At 42.9% G+C, this 13,535-nt stretch overlaps 1 protein-coding gene across 1 annotated transcript; it reads right to left on the bottom strand.

Annotated features, from left to right (window-relative positions):
* Positions 1 to 597: 597 nt before the first annotated feature.
* Positions 598 to 13,079, bottom strand: LOC129838347 (nucleolar protein 11-like). Its single transcript, XM_055905287.1, has 18 exons — positions 12,917 to 13,079; positions 12,351 to 12,464; positions 12,157 to 12,213; positions 11,770 to 11,918; positions 11,442 to 11,499; positions 11,123 to 11,264; positions 10,284 to 10,484; positions 9,923 to 9,999; positions 9,675 to 9,798; positions 9,241 to 9,335; positions 9,068 to 9,133; positions 8,701 to 8,885; positions 3,593 to 3,718; positions 2,949 to 3,185; positions 2,514 to 2,592; positions 2,145 to 2,237; positions 1,929 to 2,036; positions 598 to 1,416 (listed from the first exon to the last, which is right to left on the bottom strand). The coding sequence occupies exons 1-18, from the start codon at positions 13,061 to 13,063 to the stop codon at positions 1,303 to 1,305; spliced, it is 2,172 nt and encodes a 723-aa protein (XP_055761262.1). The 5' UTR covers positions 13,064 to 13,079; the 3' UTR covers positions 598 to 1,302.
* Positions 13,080 to 13,535: the final 456 nt, after the last annotated feature.

Genomic DNA, 13,535 nt, shown 5'->3' with positions numbered 1-13,535 from the left:
TTATTCCTCCTCCACCAAACTTTACAGTTGGCACTACGCATTGGGGCAGGTAGCGTTCTGACATCCACCAAAGCCCAGATTTGTCCATGGACTGCCAGATGGTGATGTGTGATTCATCACTCCAGAGAATACGTTTCCACTGCTCCAGAGACCAATGGCACCGAGTTGTACATCACTCCAGCTGACACTTGGCATTGAGCATGGTGATTTTAGGCTTGGGTGTGCAGCTGCTTGGCCATGGAACCCCATTTCATGAAGCTCCCGACAAACAGTTCTTGTGCTGACTTTGCTCCCAGAGGCAGTTTGGAACTTGGTAGTCAGTGTTAAAACAGAGTGGTCGGGTAGGCCGTTTGGAGTCTTTATCCGACTGGATAAAAAAAAAAAAAAAGATCCCCACCTAATTTTAAAACCTAACTTGCGCCCGTGCCTGTCAGCAACAGGTGTGGCTGAAATAACAAAATTCACAAATTTAAAGTGGTGTCCAAAATTTGTGAATTTTGTTTTTTCAACCGCATTGTGTATATGGTACCATGTAATCTTAACTTAGACATACATACGATAACCATACAACTCATCATGATGGGACAAAGGCGAGGGTCATTTTGTGCATAGGGTATTTTTAATACAAATACTGTCATATGAATTCAGAATGGACTTTGTTAGAATGCAACACAAAATGTATCTATAGAAAACATGTGCTACTATAATGTGATTGGGAGATGTCATTCACTGTCCAAATCGCCTTTATGAAATACAACATTTAACCACAAGACTGTCAACCATATGGAAGGTTGAGACCCATTTCCATTTTTAGACATGTCAGTATTCTGTATATTCCTGTAAAAAAAAGGGGCAGTATGTTCCATAGGTTAAAAGTATCTATGCCATGATGAAATTTCATGGGACTATAGTTTTCTACATAATTCATATTAACAAATATTTCTACTACACCCGCCCTCAGATTATACAAATACAAATCACATGGCTATAGGGACCGAGGCCTCGGCAATGCCACAGTTCAGAACTAGAGAATAATTTGCTCTACACATCTGGGAATCAACTAGACTGATCCTAGATCTGTTTGGGCGCTGCACAGCCAACTCCTATGTTCATCGTTGAAAGCACAAGCAGATCTGGGACCAGTGTAGGTATCTACAGTAGATAGGTATGATATAGCAGTTTAACCATGGACCTTTCGGTAGCGTACCAAATACAAAGTGGAACACTGATGCAACTGACCAAGAGAAAAATGGGGAGAAGGTCAACAGCAGAGTTTAATTAGAAATAATCTGTAAATATGGTCTAAAACAGCTCAATGACTTCTATGGAGTACTGGCTGATGTCATTCAACGGCTTCCTTTTGTGGAGCTCTTGAAGGCAGCCCTCGATCTTCCCCAGTTCAGAGAATAGTTTCACCTGGAATGGGTAGATAGGTATAGACGTTAAATGAACCCTTACAACAAAGAACCATACACAGTACGTAGAACCATACACAGCGAGATGAAGTAGATGCACAAAGTAAATAGCAGTAGTGTGTCAATTTACGCAACAAATACGAGCGTTGAAGCGTATGGCTAAACTCCTCCGCTGGGTTGGTTCCGAAGCGGGCACGTTTTAGCAGAGTGGAGCGAACCAGTGCACATGCGCAGATACTCTGTGTGACTGTGTGAGAGCAAAGTCTTGCATCGTGCTCATCCTAATATCGTCGATGCTGCTCGTGACAGAAAACGGCTAGCAATTACAATCGCAACACCACTTGCTTTTCCAGTTTGAACCACTGAAGAGGTAAACATTCCTCCCTGGGTGCCTCAAGTGGGTTTCATTATCATAGCAATAAAAACAAATTACACTAGTTATCATCAAGGGAACCATTATGACAAAAATGCTCAACTATCATTTGCGGTGAGGACCAGAGAGAAAGCACATACCTGGGACTTGACAAAGCTTTGGAGACTTGACAACAATCCTTTGGCATCAGGAGCAATGACCAAGACCATGAAATGAGCATCCAACAACAAGCACACCCAGTCAATGATCTAGAAAAGAAAAAGGAAATTCAGAATACACACACATTAAGTTAATGCTATACAATATAATTACATGCATTCACCTTTTGTATAACTTTAATGCTTCCATGTACCAACCTGTGTCATTGTGGGCGATCTCAAACCTGCCGTTTGTGGGTAGACGTCTTGGGAATATTTCAAATAGACGAACTGGAGGTACTGAAGAAAGAGCTAGGAGAGGAAAGGAAACAGAAGGATGCAGCCATCAGTCTTTCAACGTATCCTCATAGCTAACTGCAGTTAATACATTGGAAGTCAATAGAAGAAAAAAAAACACCATGGTATATTGCAGGATTACAGTCAATTCCAATTCAATTCAGGAAGTAAACAAATGTGATAATTCTTCAAAATGGGGAAGATTGGAATTTACTTCCTGAATCGACTTGAATGAAATTGATCCCAACTATGGCATATTGTCAAGGAGATGAGAGACAGGTAGCTACTCACAATAACCTGCTGAGCGTTGAGGTCCTTCAGGTGTGGGAGCAGGAGGTTGTCACTGTACGGCGTCTGCAGGACCTCATTACTATAGCAGCACAGTTAAGTTATAATACCTCCACACATGTTTAAGAGTAATCTCTACGGACTGGTGCTGTATATTAGCGCATGGTAAACATTATGGTGCTTTGCAGCCGACTGTTGACAATGAAATGTGTCAGTGTATCTATCCCTATTAATGAACAATTGAACGAATCAACCAATCAAACAAACCCATAGTGAGAGGATACAGTAACACAGCCTTGTGTTAGTATCATCAATAGTCAGATGGATTGAAAAATCAATTACACGGTTTAATCAACAATGACATTATCAGATATTACTGAAGTCTTGCAATGGAATAGTGTTTAGGGTAATGGTTGTCCAGACTACACACAAGGATACAGTAGCACAGCCTTGTGTAGACCCACGGGGCAGACCTCCAGCTGCAGTGTGGGGTTCTTCTTATCCTGGTGCTGGGGAGGTTTGGGCTGGTGGTGGGGGTCACAGCTGTCCTCCTCAAACAGAGGGGGGCTGAAGCCGTTCTGTTGGCCCCCCCGGGCCCCCGCCGCCAGCAGGCCCTCCATGAAGGACACGCTGTCCGGCTCCAGACTGACCATCTCCACGTCGCCGTCTGGCACACTTGGAGGGAGAGCGACACACAGCCGTTACAACAACGATCCTGATTTCAGGCTATTTATATGAATTGACAAACTATGTATTTGCAGTAACAACACTTGGAAGCATTGGAAATGGTTCAAACAAAACAAGTTCTAGAAATAAACAAACTTAAAAATAAACTATTTAAAAATCAATACACAGCCACAAAGAGACCGCTTGGTTTACAATGTGGTGGAAAGAATATGCATTGGACACAATGAGTAGAAACTTCAACCATCAAAAGAGAGCACAACAATTAGGCCAACAAATACATAATCAAGCTCCAGCACTGGTAGGAAACACTATCCTGAACTTCACCAGAGTGAATCTTATTCACAACGTATAGGTCGTTACACAAGACGCCCCATACACCATCGAGTTAGACTGACCTGATGAAGGTTTTGAGGCAGGCACACGTGACCACCTCAGGGATGTCTAGGAAGAGCTGCAGGCAGAGCTGACAAAGGAAGTAGTCCTTGTGCTCCAGGGCCAGCAGCAGGAGGTCGGGACACACGCTGCAGAAAGACATAGAACAGATCAGAACCAAACCAAGGGTTTCAACAACAGTCTGTTTATTTTTTTATTTTTTTTATTTCACCTTTATTTAACCAGGTAGGCAAATTGAGAACACGTTCTCATTTACAAATGCGACCTGGCCAAGATAAAGCAAAGCAGTTCGACACATACAACAACACATAGTTACACATGGAGTAAAACAAACATACAGTCAATAATACAGTGAAAAATAAGTCTTTATACAATCTACAATTATAGATGGGCTATGTACAGGTGCAGTAATCTATGAGCTGCTCTGACAGCTGGTGCTTAAAGCTAGTGAGGGAGATAAGTGTTTCCAGTTTCAGAGATTTTTGTAGTTCGTTCCAGTCATTGGCAGCAGAGAACTGGAAGGAGAGGCGGCCAAAGGAAGAATTGGTTTTGGGGGTGACCAGAGAGATATACCTGCTGGAGCGCGTGCTACGGGTGGGCGTTGCTATGGTGACCAGCGAGCTGAGATAAGGGGGGACTTTACCTAGCAGGGTCTTGTAGATGACCTGGAGCCAGTGGGTTTGGCGACGAGTGTGAAGCGAGGGCCAGCCAACGAGAGCGTACAGGTCGCAGTGGTGGGTAGTATATGGGGCTTTGGTGACAAAACGGATGGCACTGTGATAGACTGCATCCAATTTATTGAGTAGGGTTTTGGAGGCTATTTTTGTAAATGACATCACCGAAGTCGAGGATTGGTAGGATGGTCAGTTTTACAAGGGTATGTTTGGCAGCATGAGTGAAGGATGCTTTGTTGCGGAATAGGAAGCCGATTCTAGATTTAACTTTGGATTGGAGATGCTTGATGTGAGTCTGGAAGGAGAGTTTACAGTCTAACCAGACACCTAGGTATTTGTAGTTGTCCACATATTCTAAGTCAGAGCCGTCCAGAGTAGTGATGCTGGACAGGCGGGCAGGTGCAGGCAGCGATCGGTTGAAGAGCATGCATTTCGTTTTACTTGCATTTAAGAGCAATTGGAGGCCACGGAAGGAGAGTTGTATGGCATTGAAGCTCGCCTGGAGGGTTGTTAACACAGTGTCAAAAGAAGGGCCAGAAGTATACAGAATAGTGTCGTCTGCGTAGAGGTGGATCAGACTCACCAGCAGCAAGAGCGACATCATTGATGTATACAGAGAAGAGAGTCGGTCCAAGAATTGAACCCTGTGGCACCCCCATAGAGACTGCCAGAGGTCCGGACAACAGACCCTCCGATTTGACACACTGAACTCGATCAGAGAAGTAGTTGGTGAACCAGGCGAGGCAATCATTAGAGAAACCAAGGCTGTCGAGTCTGCCGATGAGGATGTGGTGATTGACAGAGTCAAAAGCCTTGGCCAGGTCAATGAATATGGCTGCACAGTACTGTTTCCTATCGATAGCAGTTAAGATATCGTTTATGACCTTGAGCGTGGCTGGGGTGCACCCATGACCAGCTCTGAAACCAGATTGCATAGCGGAGAAGGTATGGTGGGATTCGAGATGGTCGGTAATCTGTTTGTTGACTTGGCTTTCGAAGACCTTAGAAAGGCAGGGTAGGATAGATATAGGTCTGTAGCTGTTTGGGTCAAGAGTGTCCCCCCCTTTGAAGAGGGGGATGTGAAAATACTATAAAAAAAGATTCCTTTCCTAGTCTCCTTTCCTTCATTGCTACTGATAAGCGAAGAAATAGGATAGGTACCCACCCAACATGTCTTCACCTATGATGTCTGGCAGTGTTTGAGACCACCTAAAGCGAGACAGATTCAAGACCAAGACCGGAGGAAATATAGTTGGTCAAGACCAAAACCAGATGGGGTGGGGGGGTGGGGGACGGGGACTTAGTCAAGACCGAGACCGGGAGGGTGACAAGCGGTCCGAGACAGAGTCAAGATCGAGCCACAAAAAAGTCCAATTCAAGACCATGATTGTAATTTTGTCATAAGGCCACCATAATAATGAGTTCAACATATCCAGTAATTCAGTGTTCATATTCCAGAACACATGGGTTCTTTAGACATTCAGAATAGTGAAAAAAAATGCAACCAGAGGGAAAATGGAGACACTACAAATTATTACTAAACCAAAGTCAGTGAAAAACAATGAGGGCCTTCTACAACTTCAGAGAATTTATTCAATAATTATAACAATAATTATAAATTACATTATTCTTTTCAATTATGTTCTGATTGAATATCTACAGAATTTGTTGGAAAGGAAAGGTTAACACTGAAGAGAAAAAAAATATGCAATCATGATTCTTTTTGAGTGGTCTCTTGGGAGATAAAACTAGCTAGCTAAGACAGCCATTGGCTAGGCCTTCTATCTAGCTTATGATGGCATCTGCCATTCAACTGTATTAGAGTAACATTTTGGAGTGACAGTTTAATCTACCAATCAATTTGACTTGTAATAGGTGGGACCGTTTCGACAAAAAAACATGTTAACTACTGCCTTCTCAAAGGCCAACAGGTCACTGCGCAATAGGGAGCAGTAGTTTCCCCATAGTCTAGCTAGCCATCTTTTGTTGCAGACTAGTTTGCAGAGGATGTTGTTGCAAATGTGTTAGCTTCTCCCTTTTCAAGAATAACTTTCAACAAGAAGTTAAGTTTCAAATGATCATCTGGTGAGTGGAAATGTTTTTTTTTTATTGCACCACGCTTGCTGTTAGCAATCTCTTTGAAAATAACGTGTGAAATATTGTTGCATTTAAACTTTAGGTCACTGGTTACTTTGTGTGCTAAACATAAAATGTTTTACGCAATGGGAAGTAATAGTTGTACATTAGCGTAATGTTTGTGTTTTTCCTATTCTTATGATTGGGACCTACTGGCTTATTATGTCCAAGTTTATAGACTGTTTATCCTTTAACATCATGCTGTCTTTCCATTGGCCCTATGCGGTGGTGGTAGTGGTGCCTGGTAAAGTGGGTATACTCACATTTTGCTAAAAAATAAATCCCAAGGGGCCTGCCCAGCAAAGGAAAGGTACCCTGTGTGAAAAACCCTGTTTTCTACATTTAGAAAAATGTGTTGTCCTATAGATTTTTCAGATGAGCAAAATAAAAATAAAATATATATAAAAAATAAACTTTTATTATAGAAAAACACAAATGTGATGTTCTAGGATGTTCAGGAGACCATTTGAGGTCTGAGAGAAATACAAAAAAATAAAAAAATAAATATATATATATATATATATATATATATATATATAGTTGAAGTAAGAAGTTCACATACACCTTAGCCAAATACATTTAAACTCAGTTTCACAATTCCTGACATTTAATCCTAGTAAACATTCCCTGTCTTAGGTCAGTTAGGATCACCACTTTATTTTAAGAATGTGAAATGTCAGAATAAAAGTAGAGAGAATGATTAATTTCAGCTTTTATTTCTTTCATCACATTCCCAGTGGTCAGAAGTTTGGTCAGAAGTGGTCAGAAGTTTACATGCACTCAATTAGTATTTGGTAGCATTGCCACAACATGATGCTGCCACAACAGCATGTGCACAACAGCATGTGAAATTTATTGTCAATCAATGTTGCTTCCTAAGTGGACAGTTTGATTTCACAGAAGTGTGATTGACTTGGAGTTACATTGTGTTGTTTAAGTGTTCCCTTTATTTTTTTGAGCAGTGTACATCCACAGGTACACCTCCAATTGACTCAAATTATGTCAATTAGCCTATCAGAAGCTTCTAAAGGCATGACATCATTTTCTGGAATTTTCCAAGCTGTTTAAAGGCACTGTCAATTTAGTGTATGTAAACTTCTGACCCACTGGAATTGTAATACAGATTATTTCACTTATAATTCACTGTCTGTAAACAATTGGTGGAAAGATTACTTGTGTCCTGCACAAAGTAGATGTCCTAGCCGACTTGCCAAAACTATAGTTTGTTAACAAGACATTTGTGGAGTGGTGACTCCAACCTAAGTGTATGTAAACTTCCGACTTCAACTGTATTTATTTATATTTGTGGGGGGTACTGAGGAGTATATTTTTGTAAAAAGAATGTATTATTTTTGTGCTCAATCTGATTGGGTGGGCCTGCGTCCACCCATGCCCACCCCCCCGATGCAAACAGGGCATGACGACTGAACTGCGCATCACAAATAGCCTACACACCAAGGCTTCAGACCAATACATGGCTTGCATCCCCAGTGTTGCCATTTACTGGTAGAGGTCATACTTCGAAACATCCTTCCTACCTACCCTACCGGCTATCGACGTCATTCTTCTGAGCTGCTCCATGCCAAAACCAGTCGAGAACTGTGTGCTCTAGCTGCCTGCAGATGATATTCTGCTGAAACTAGGCTATGGGTGAACATACTCATATATTTTGCGTGCTTTGTGATTGTGTAGGCTAATTTGTGACTGATTTCTCTATTGTACTACATAATTGATACGTCGTATATACATCCACTACACTACTTTGCATCAGTGGGGATTAAGGGAGTATTCGCAACAACTACTACACCACTGTCCCTTTTCCAAAAAGTACACTCTCCTACGTGTGCTGGTATTATTGTTGTTGTCCTTTCAGCATCATTAACCTGTCACACACTGAAGGCCTGTAGGTTCACCACTGTGCTAACCTGTCACACACTGAAGGTCTATAGGTTCACCACTGTACTAACCTGTCACACACTGAAGGTCTATAAGTTCACCACTGTACTAATCTGTCACACACTGAAGGTCTATAGGTTCACCACTGTACTAACCTGTCACACACTGAAGGTCTATAGGTTCACCACTGCGCAAACAGGTCTATAATAGATCAAAACTTCAGGTATTACTGTTTCAAGAAAAGAGTGTATATATTTGGCCTGGCACCAACACTACTACAAACTGACAACCCTGTTCACATTCCCTTTCCATGCATCCAACATAGCCCATTAGCCCATAGCCCATAGCCCTTTCCAAAGGACCAATACTCCCGTGCTGTAGGGTCAACCCAATGCCACCCTCACCTGTGGCAAAGGCACTGTGTTTGCACCAGCTGTGCCAAGGCCCCGGGAGCGTAGAAGGCTGTCTCAACCTGGCTTCGGGCCACCAGGTGGCAGGCCAGCCGGCCCACCGAGAGCTGCAGGTCCTGGGCATCGCCTCTGGAGACCAGGGCCTCCACCTCCCTCTGGACCTCCTCTACTGGACCAGTCTGGAGGGGTTGGAGATTGACCACAGTCAACACCTAACTTGACATTTCCTCGAGGACAATTATATTTGATATAAATATACTATGAAAGGGACTGGTCATTTGTGGTTCACTCACAATGTACAACATCAAAACCTGCTTGAGACTAAAACAGAAGAGCACAATGAGCAGTTGATCTAAAATACCTTGATTAGCTCCAGTACTTGGTCCACTGTGAGGGCAGGCGCTGATTGGCCCTTCCGTCTCAGCTTCTGTACAAGGGAGGACCAATCAGAACAGGTGAAATTAACATGACTCCATTCTGGTGGTAAAGTATTAGGGTTAGGGTCAACCAATTCACGAAGTCAGGTTAACTTACACTCTTCCTGGTATCCACTATTTTGGTGGGCCCCTGTGGCTGATCCCCGTGCAGTAGGGTGTTCCAAGAGGGCACAGCCACTGACGACGTGGACACTACAAAACCGCAAATGAAATAAAATCCCACTCACTAAACTGCTAGTTTACATTTCAAGGGATGCAATTCAGATGAAATGTCAACAGTAATTTACAGATTTAGTACATCAGATAGGTGAGGGAAACATATGCAATGAAGTGTGATACAGGAGTGATATAGCTTCATACAAAATGGCTTCCCATTTCCCATTCACTACTTTTGACCAGGGACACCAGGGCTTGTATTAAAAGCAGTGCACTATATTAGGGAATAGGGTGCCATTTTAGATTCAACCATGCACTGTCAAGGACGACTAACGCCACTCTGGTGACTGTTTTACTGAGTAAATGCCGCGTTACCTGCGATCCCGGCGCATCGTAGTTTCCCCAGGGCCGAGGCCAGGGAGCACTTCTGACACTCGTAGGGAATGACGGAGAGGGCCTTGCCATGAGGGACAAACAGCTTTCCTAAATAACACCAGACCTGAGGGGAAATGAAGGAATGATCATTGATATAAATAGGAGTGAAGCGGGTCTTATTTAGTGCAAGATACAAGTATAGTCATGAGAGTTGGGAGGCAAACATTCAAAATTCGCAGTATTCCTACCTGTCCATGAATTCTTCCCACCATCTCCCTGCCAGCCTGAAGAGTCTGGAAATTAGTATTCCAGATGCAGAGGAAATCTGAAATGTAAAGAAATGATTGAAAAAAGGATTGGATGGATGTCAGCAATAGGATTAAAGCTCCCAAGCATACAAGGAGAAGATATCACCATGTTTACGCGGCATCAAATCAGAACTTCGAAAAGTACGTATCTATGGGTTGATGTTGGATTGGGTGAATGTGTGTGATAATCATAATTCAATCAAATTCATGAACTACAATTCCAATTTCCCACATGAGGAAAATCAACATTTTAGTTTAGCTCCTGAATTGACATGGCATTGATCCCAACCCTGATATTTACCTTTGCCCGTCCTGGCGGAGGGATGGGGCATCCCCACCACAGCCACATGAGCTTCGTCCAGGGCCACCGCCGAAGCAGCTCCCAGCTCCCCCTCCCCAACAGGCAGCCTCAGGCGCAGACTACGAGGCAGGTCCTGCACCCCTTCCAGCCCCACAGGCCCCCGCACCGCCACCACACTCTGGTACACACAGCCGTTAGGGTCTGGAGAAAAGAGAGAGTGAGATAGAAGACAGAGATGCAAGTCAGGTCAATCATAGCCTTATGACACCATCACATAATTGAGAGAGCAAGGTTCTCAGGAAAACCATACGTTTATCACGAGGCTGGAGCTACGACGACCGACCACCGTTTTTCATTGTTTGTGAAGTGCTTCATTGATATCGAATGCACTACCATTTCAACAGTATTCTAGTTATCTGGGGGGGACCGTTAAAGCTGAACTATGTAACTTTTTGGGCGACCTGACCAAATTCACACAGAAATATGAGTTATAGATCTGTCACTCATTGAAAGCAAGTCTAAGAAGTGGTACATATGTTCTATTTCTATGCTTTCTGTTCTTAAGTTTTGTTTTCCCGTCTTTTACTTTCGGTTTTGTACACCAGCTTCAAACAGCTGAAAATACAATATTTTTGGTTATTTAAAAAGGCATTTCACAGCACATTGATTCTCTACACTATAAGTTAGTTATTTTCAGTTTGTGACAAAACAATTAGAATTTTAACAACCAGGAAATGCCAGAACGATTTCTGCATAATGCACCTTAAAAGCTGAATTAACATCGCTACATTAACATTTATAACATACTACTCCGGTATGGAAGTGACGGCCGTACTCACACAGGTAGAGCAGGTTGATGTGTTTGTCCCGGAGAGAGGCAGAGAAACTCAATGGGGGAGCTCCAGAGACTTCTCCCTCCAGCCTATACTTCTGTAGGGTGTTGGAGTTGAACCTCTGCGCATACAGGAAGTGCTCCCCTTTCTGTGACGGACAACAGGGAAGCCATGTTAAGCACGACAGTGTGGCACCGAATTCATACTTGCACAAAATATAGCATGTTGCAAATGGCACCAGGTTTATGCCTGCTCATTGGCAGGTCATTGAGTACACGGCTATTCAGTGTACCGTTGTACCGCAAGGAAAGAATATTCTTTCTACCTGCTCTGTCGTGAAGAGGACAAAGTGTTGTTTCTCAGCCACGATGTTGGTGCTCCATCTATGGGGTAACATGAGGACATTGTCAACTGTGTGCATCTCACACAATAAAATACTGCTTAACCAAACGAGCCAAGTACTGACAACATTATCATTGTCTCACTGTAAATTAACATGGTTGCAAGTCTTTTTTAGACTACTTTAAAAAAATATATATAATATCCATGGCTCTGAAGGAGAATAAGCCAACCGGCCTCTATAGTGATGGGACTAAAGCCAACCAACCCGAAGGTTATGGATCGCTAATCCAGACTAGTGTCCATTGTCTGACCTTATGACCTCCTCCTCTGACAGGATGTCCTCTATGGGCTGCTGGGGGGCGGAGAGTAAGGAGTCCAGGAGTCTGACTGCCCCTCTCTGAAACAGCACCACAGGCTCTCTCCCAGGGGCAGAGTGGACCCTCCATACATCAGCAGATACCTAAAAGACATGCAGACACACAAGTAGTTTTAAGACCAATAACTGCGAGACATCGCAAAATGACTGCAAAGTCAGAGGAAAGCCTGAGATAAAAAGGAATTGTATGGCATAATTTGATTTGATTATGGTACAATGACTTCACTGGCACAGGTCATGTTAATTTGCAGAGTATGTCACCATAATTGACAAAGTGAAATTGTTTGTGTGTGAGAGGGAGCAAGAGAGAGCTCATACTCACAGTTGCTTTAAATGCTTTGTCTAAACTGAGGTCTTCATCTTTCCAAACTCTGATGACCTAGCGAGTAAACATTTATTGACCACGAACAACATGAAGACAGAAACGTTATTTTAAGAATCAAGTCCAACGGTCAAATCCAGATGTTTTAAATGCGTTTAGTTTCCATGTTTGTGGGACGTGTCCACAAGTGTTACCTTGTTGTCGGAGACCACTACATACTCCTTGGTCTGAAAGTTGAACACTGCAGGACAAGTCAACAGCTGTCCTTGTTTCACCGTCCAGCTACCCAGAGGCTTCTGGTCTGAAACCTGTCAACACAGCACCTCATACGTAAACACTAGTCATTTTTCAACACAAACACAACCTTTGTCATATTATTACGGTAAGTTAAGTTCATATTCAAACACAAGACGAGTGTGACTACCTTTATGACAGTGGCACCAACGTCAACTAACCAAACAAACCCACGCCAAGCAGCTATCTAGTAGCACTGTTCTCATTGAAACAGTACGTGTGATAACGTCCACCTACGTGCACGTCGATTGATTCAAGTAAACCGTCTGAATACGCAGATGTGTAGCTAGATAGTTGTTAAACACCATTGCAATACTGGTAAGAGAGTGAGCAATTTTTATATGTAGCTAGCTATATTTTGAAACGCGTCGGATCCCCCACTGCAATGTCAATGGACACGAGTGTGCCATCATCCCATCAGCTGAGCTGGTTCAACATTTCAGCCACTTGTATTGGTCAACATTACCTTGTATAAAGTGACAGATCTCGTGGAATCGGTGACGACGACATGGTCACTGTCTCCATCCAGTTCAATTCCCTGAATTGCAGAATCTGAAGCACTTGGAGTTTGTACAAGTCCGCACAACGTGAATCCCTCATTCAGCGTGGCCATGCTGGATGAAGAAAATAGGAAGTGCAAACCTCGCGAGACTTACTCACGGCTACCATAGAGTATTCAGTGTAAGGTTTATGGATGGAAAAACTTCAGTGAGATCAGACAGCGCCCCCTGTGACTAGTTTATGGTATTTCATATTGAGTTGTGGTAATATTGTGTGATGCATGTAGCGGTCTATGCCCCTGTGGTTATATTCAATATACACTATTTATACAAAGTATGTGGACACCCCTTCAAATGAGTGGATTCAGCTATTTCAGCCACATGTATAAAATCGAGCACACAGCCATGCAATCTCCATTGACAAACTTTGGCAGTAGAATGGCCTTACTGAAGAGCTCAGTGACTTTCAACGTGGCATCGTCATAGGATGCCACCTTTCCAACGAGTCAGTTCGTAAAATAATTGCCCTGCTAGAGCTGCCCCGGTCAACTGTAAGTGCTATTGGTGTGAAGTGGAAATATCTAA

The sequence above is a fragment of the Salvelinus fontinalis genome, chromosome 3 (genome assembly GCF_029448725.1).
Source record: "Salvelinus fontinalis isolate EN_2023a chromosome 3, ASM2944872v1, whole genome shotgun sequence".
NCBI classification, from domain to species: domain Eukaryota; kingdom Metazoa; phylum Chordata; class Actinopteri; order Salmoniformes; family Salmonidae; genus Salvelinus; species Salvelinus fontinalis.
This window is presented reverse-complemented; position numbering and strand designations above follow the sequence as displayed.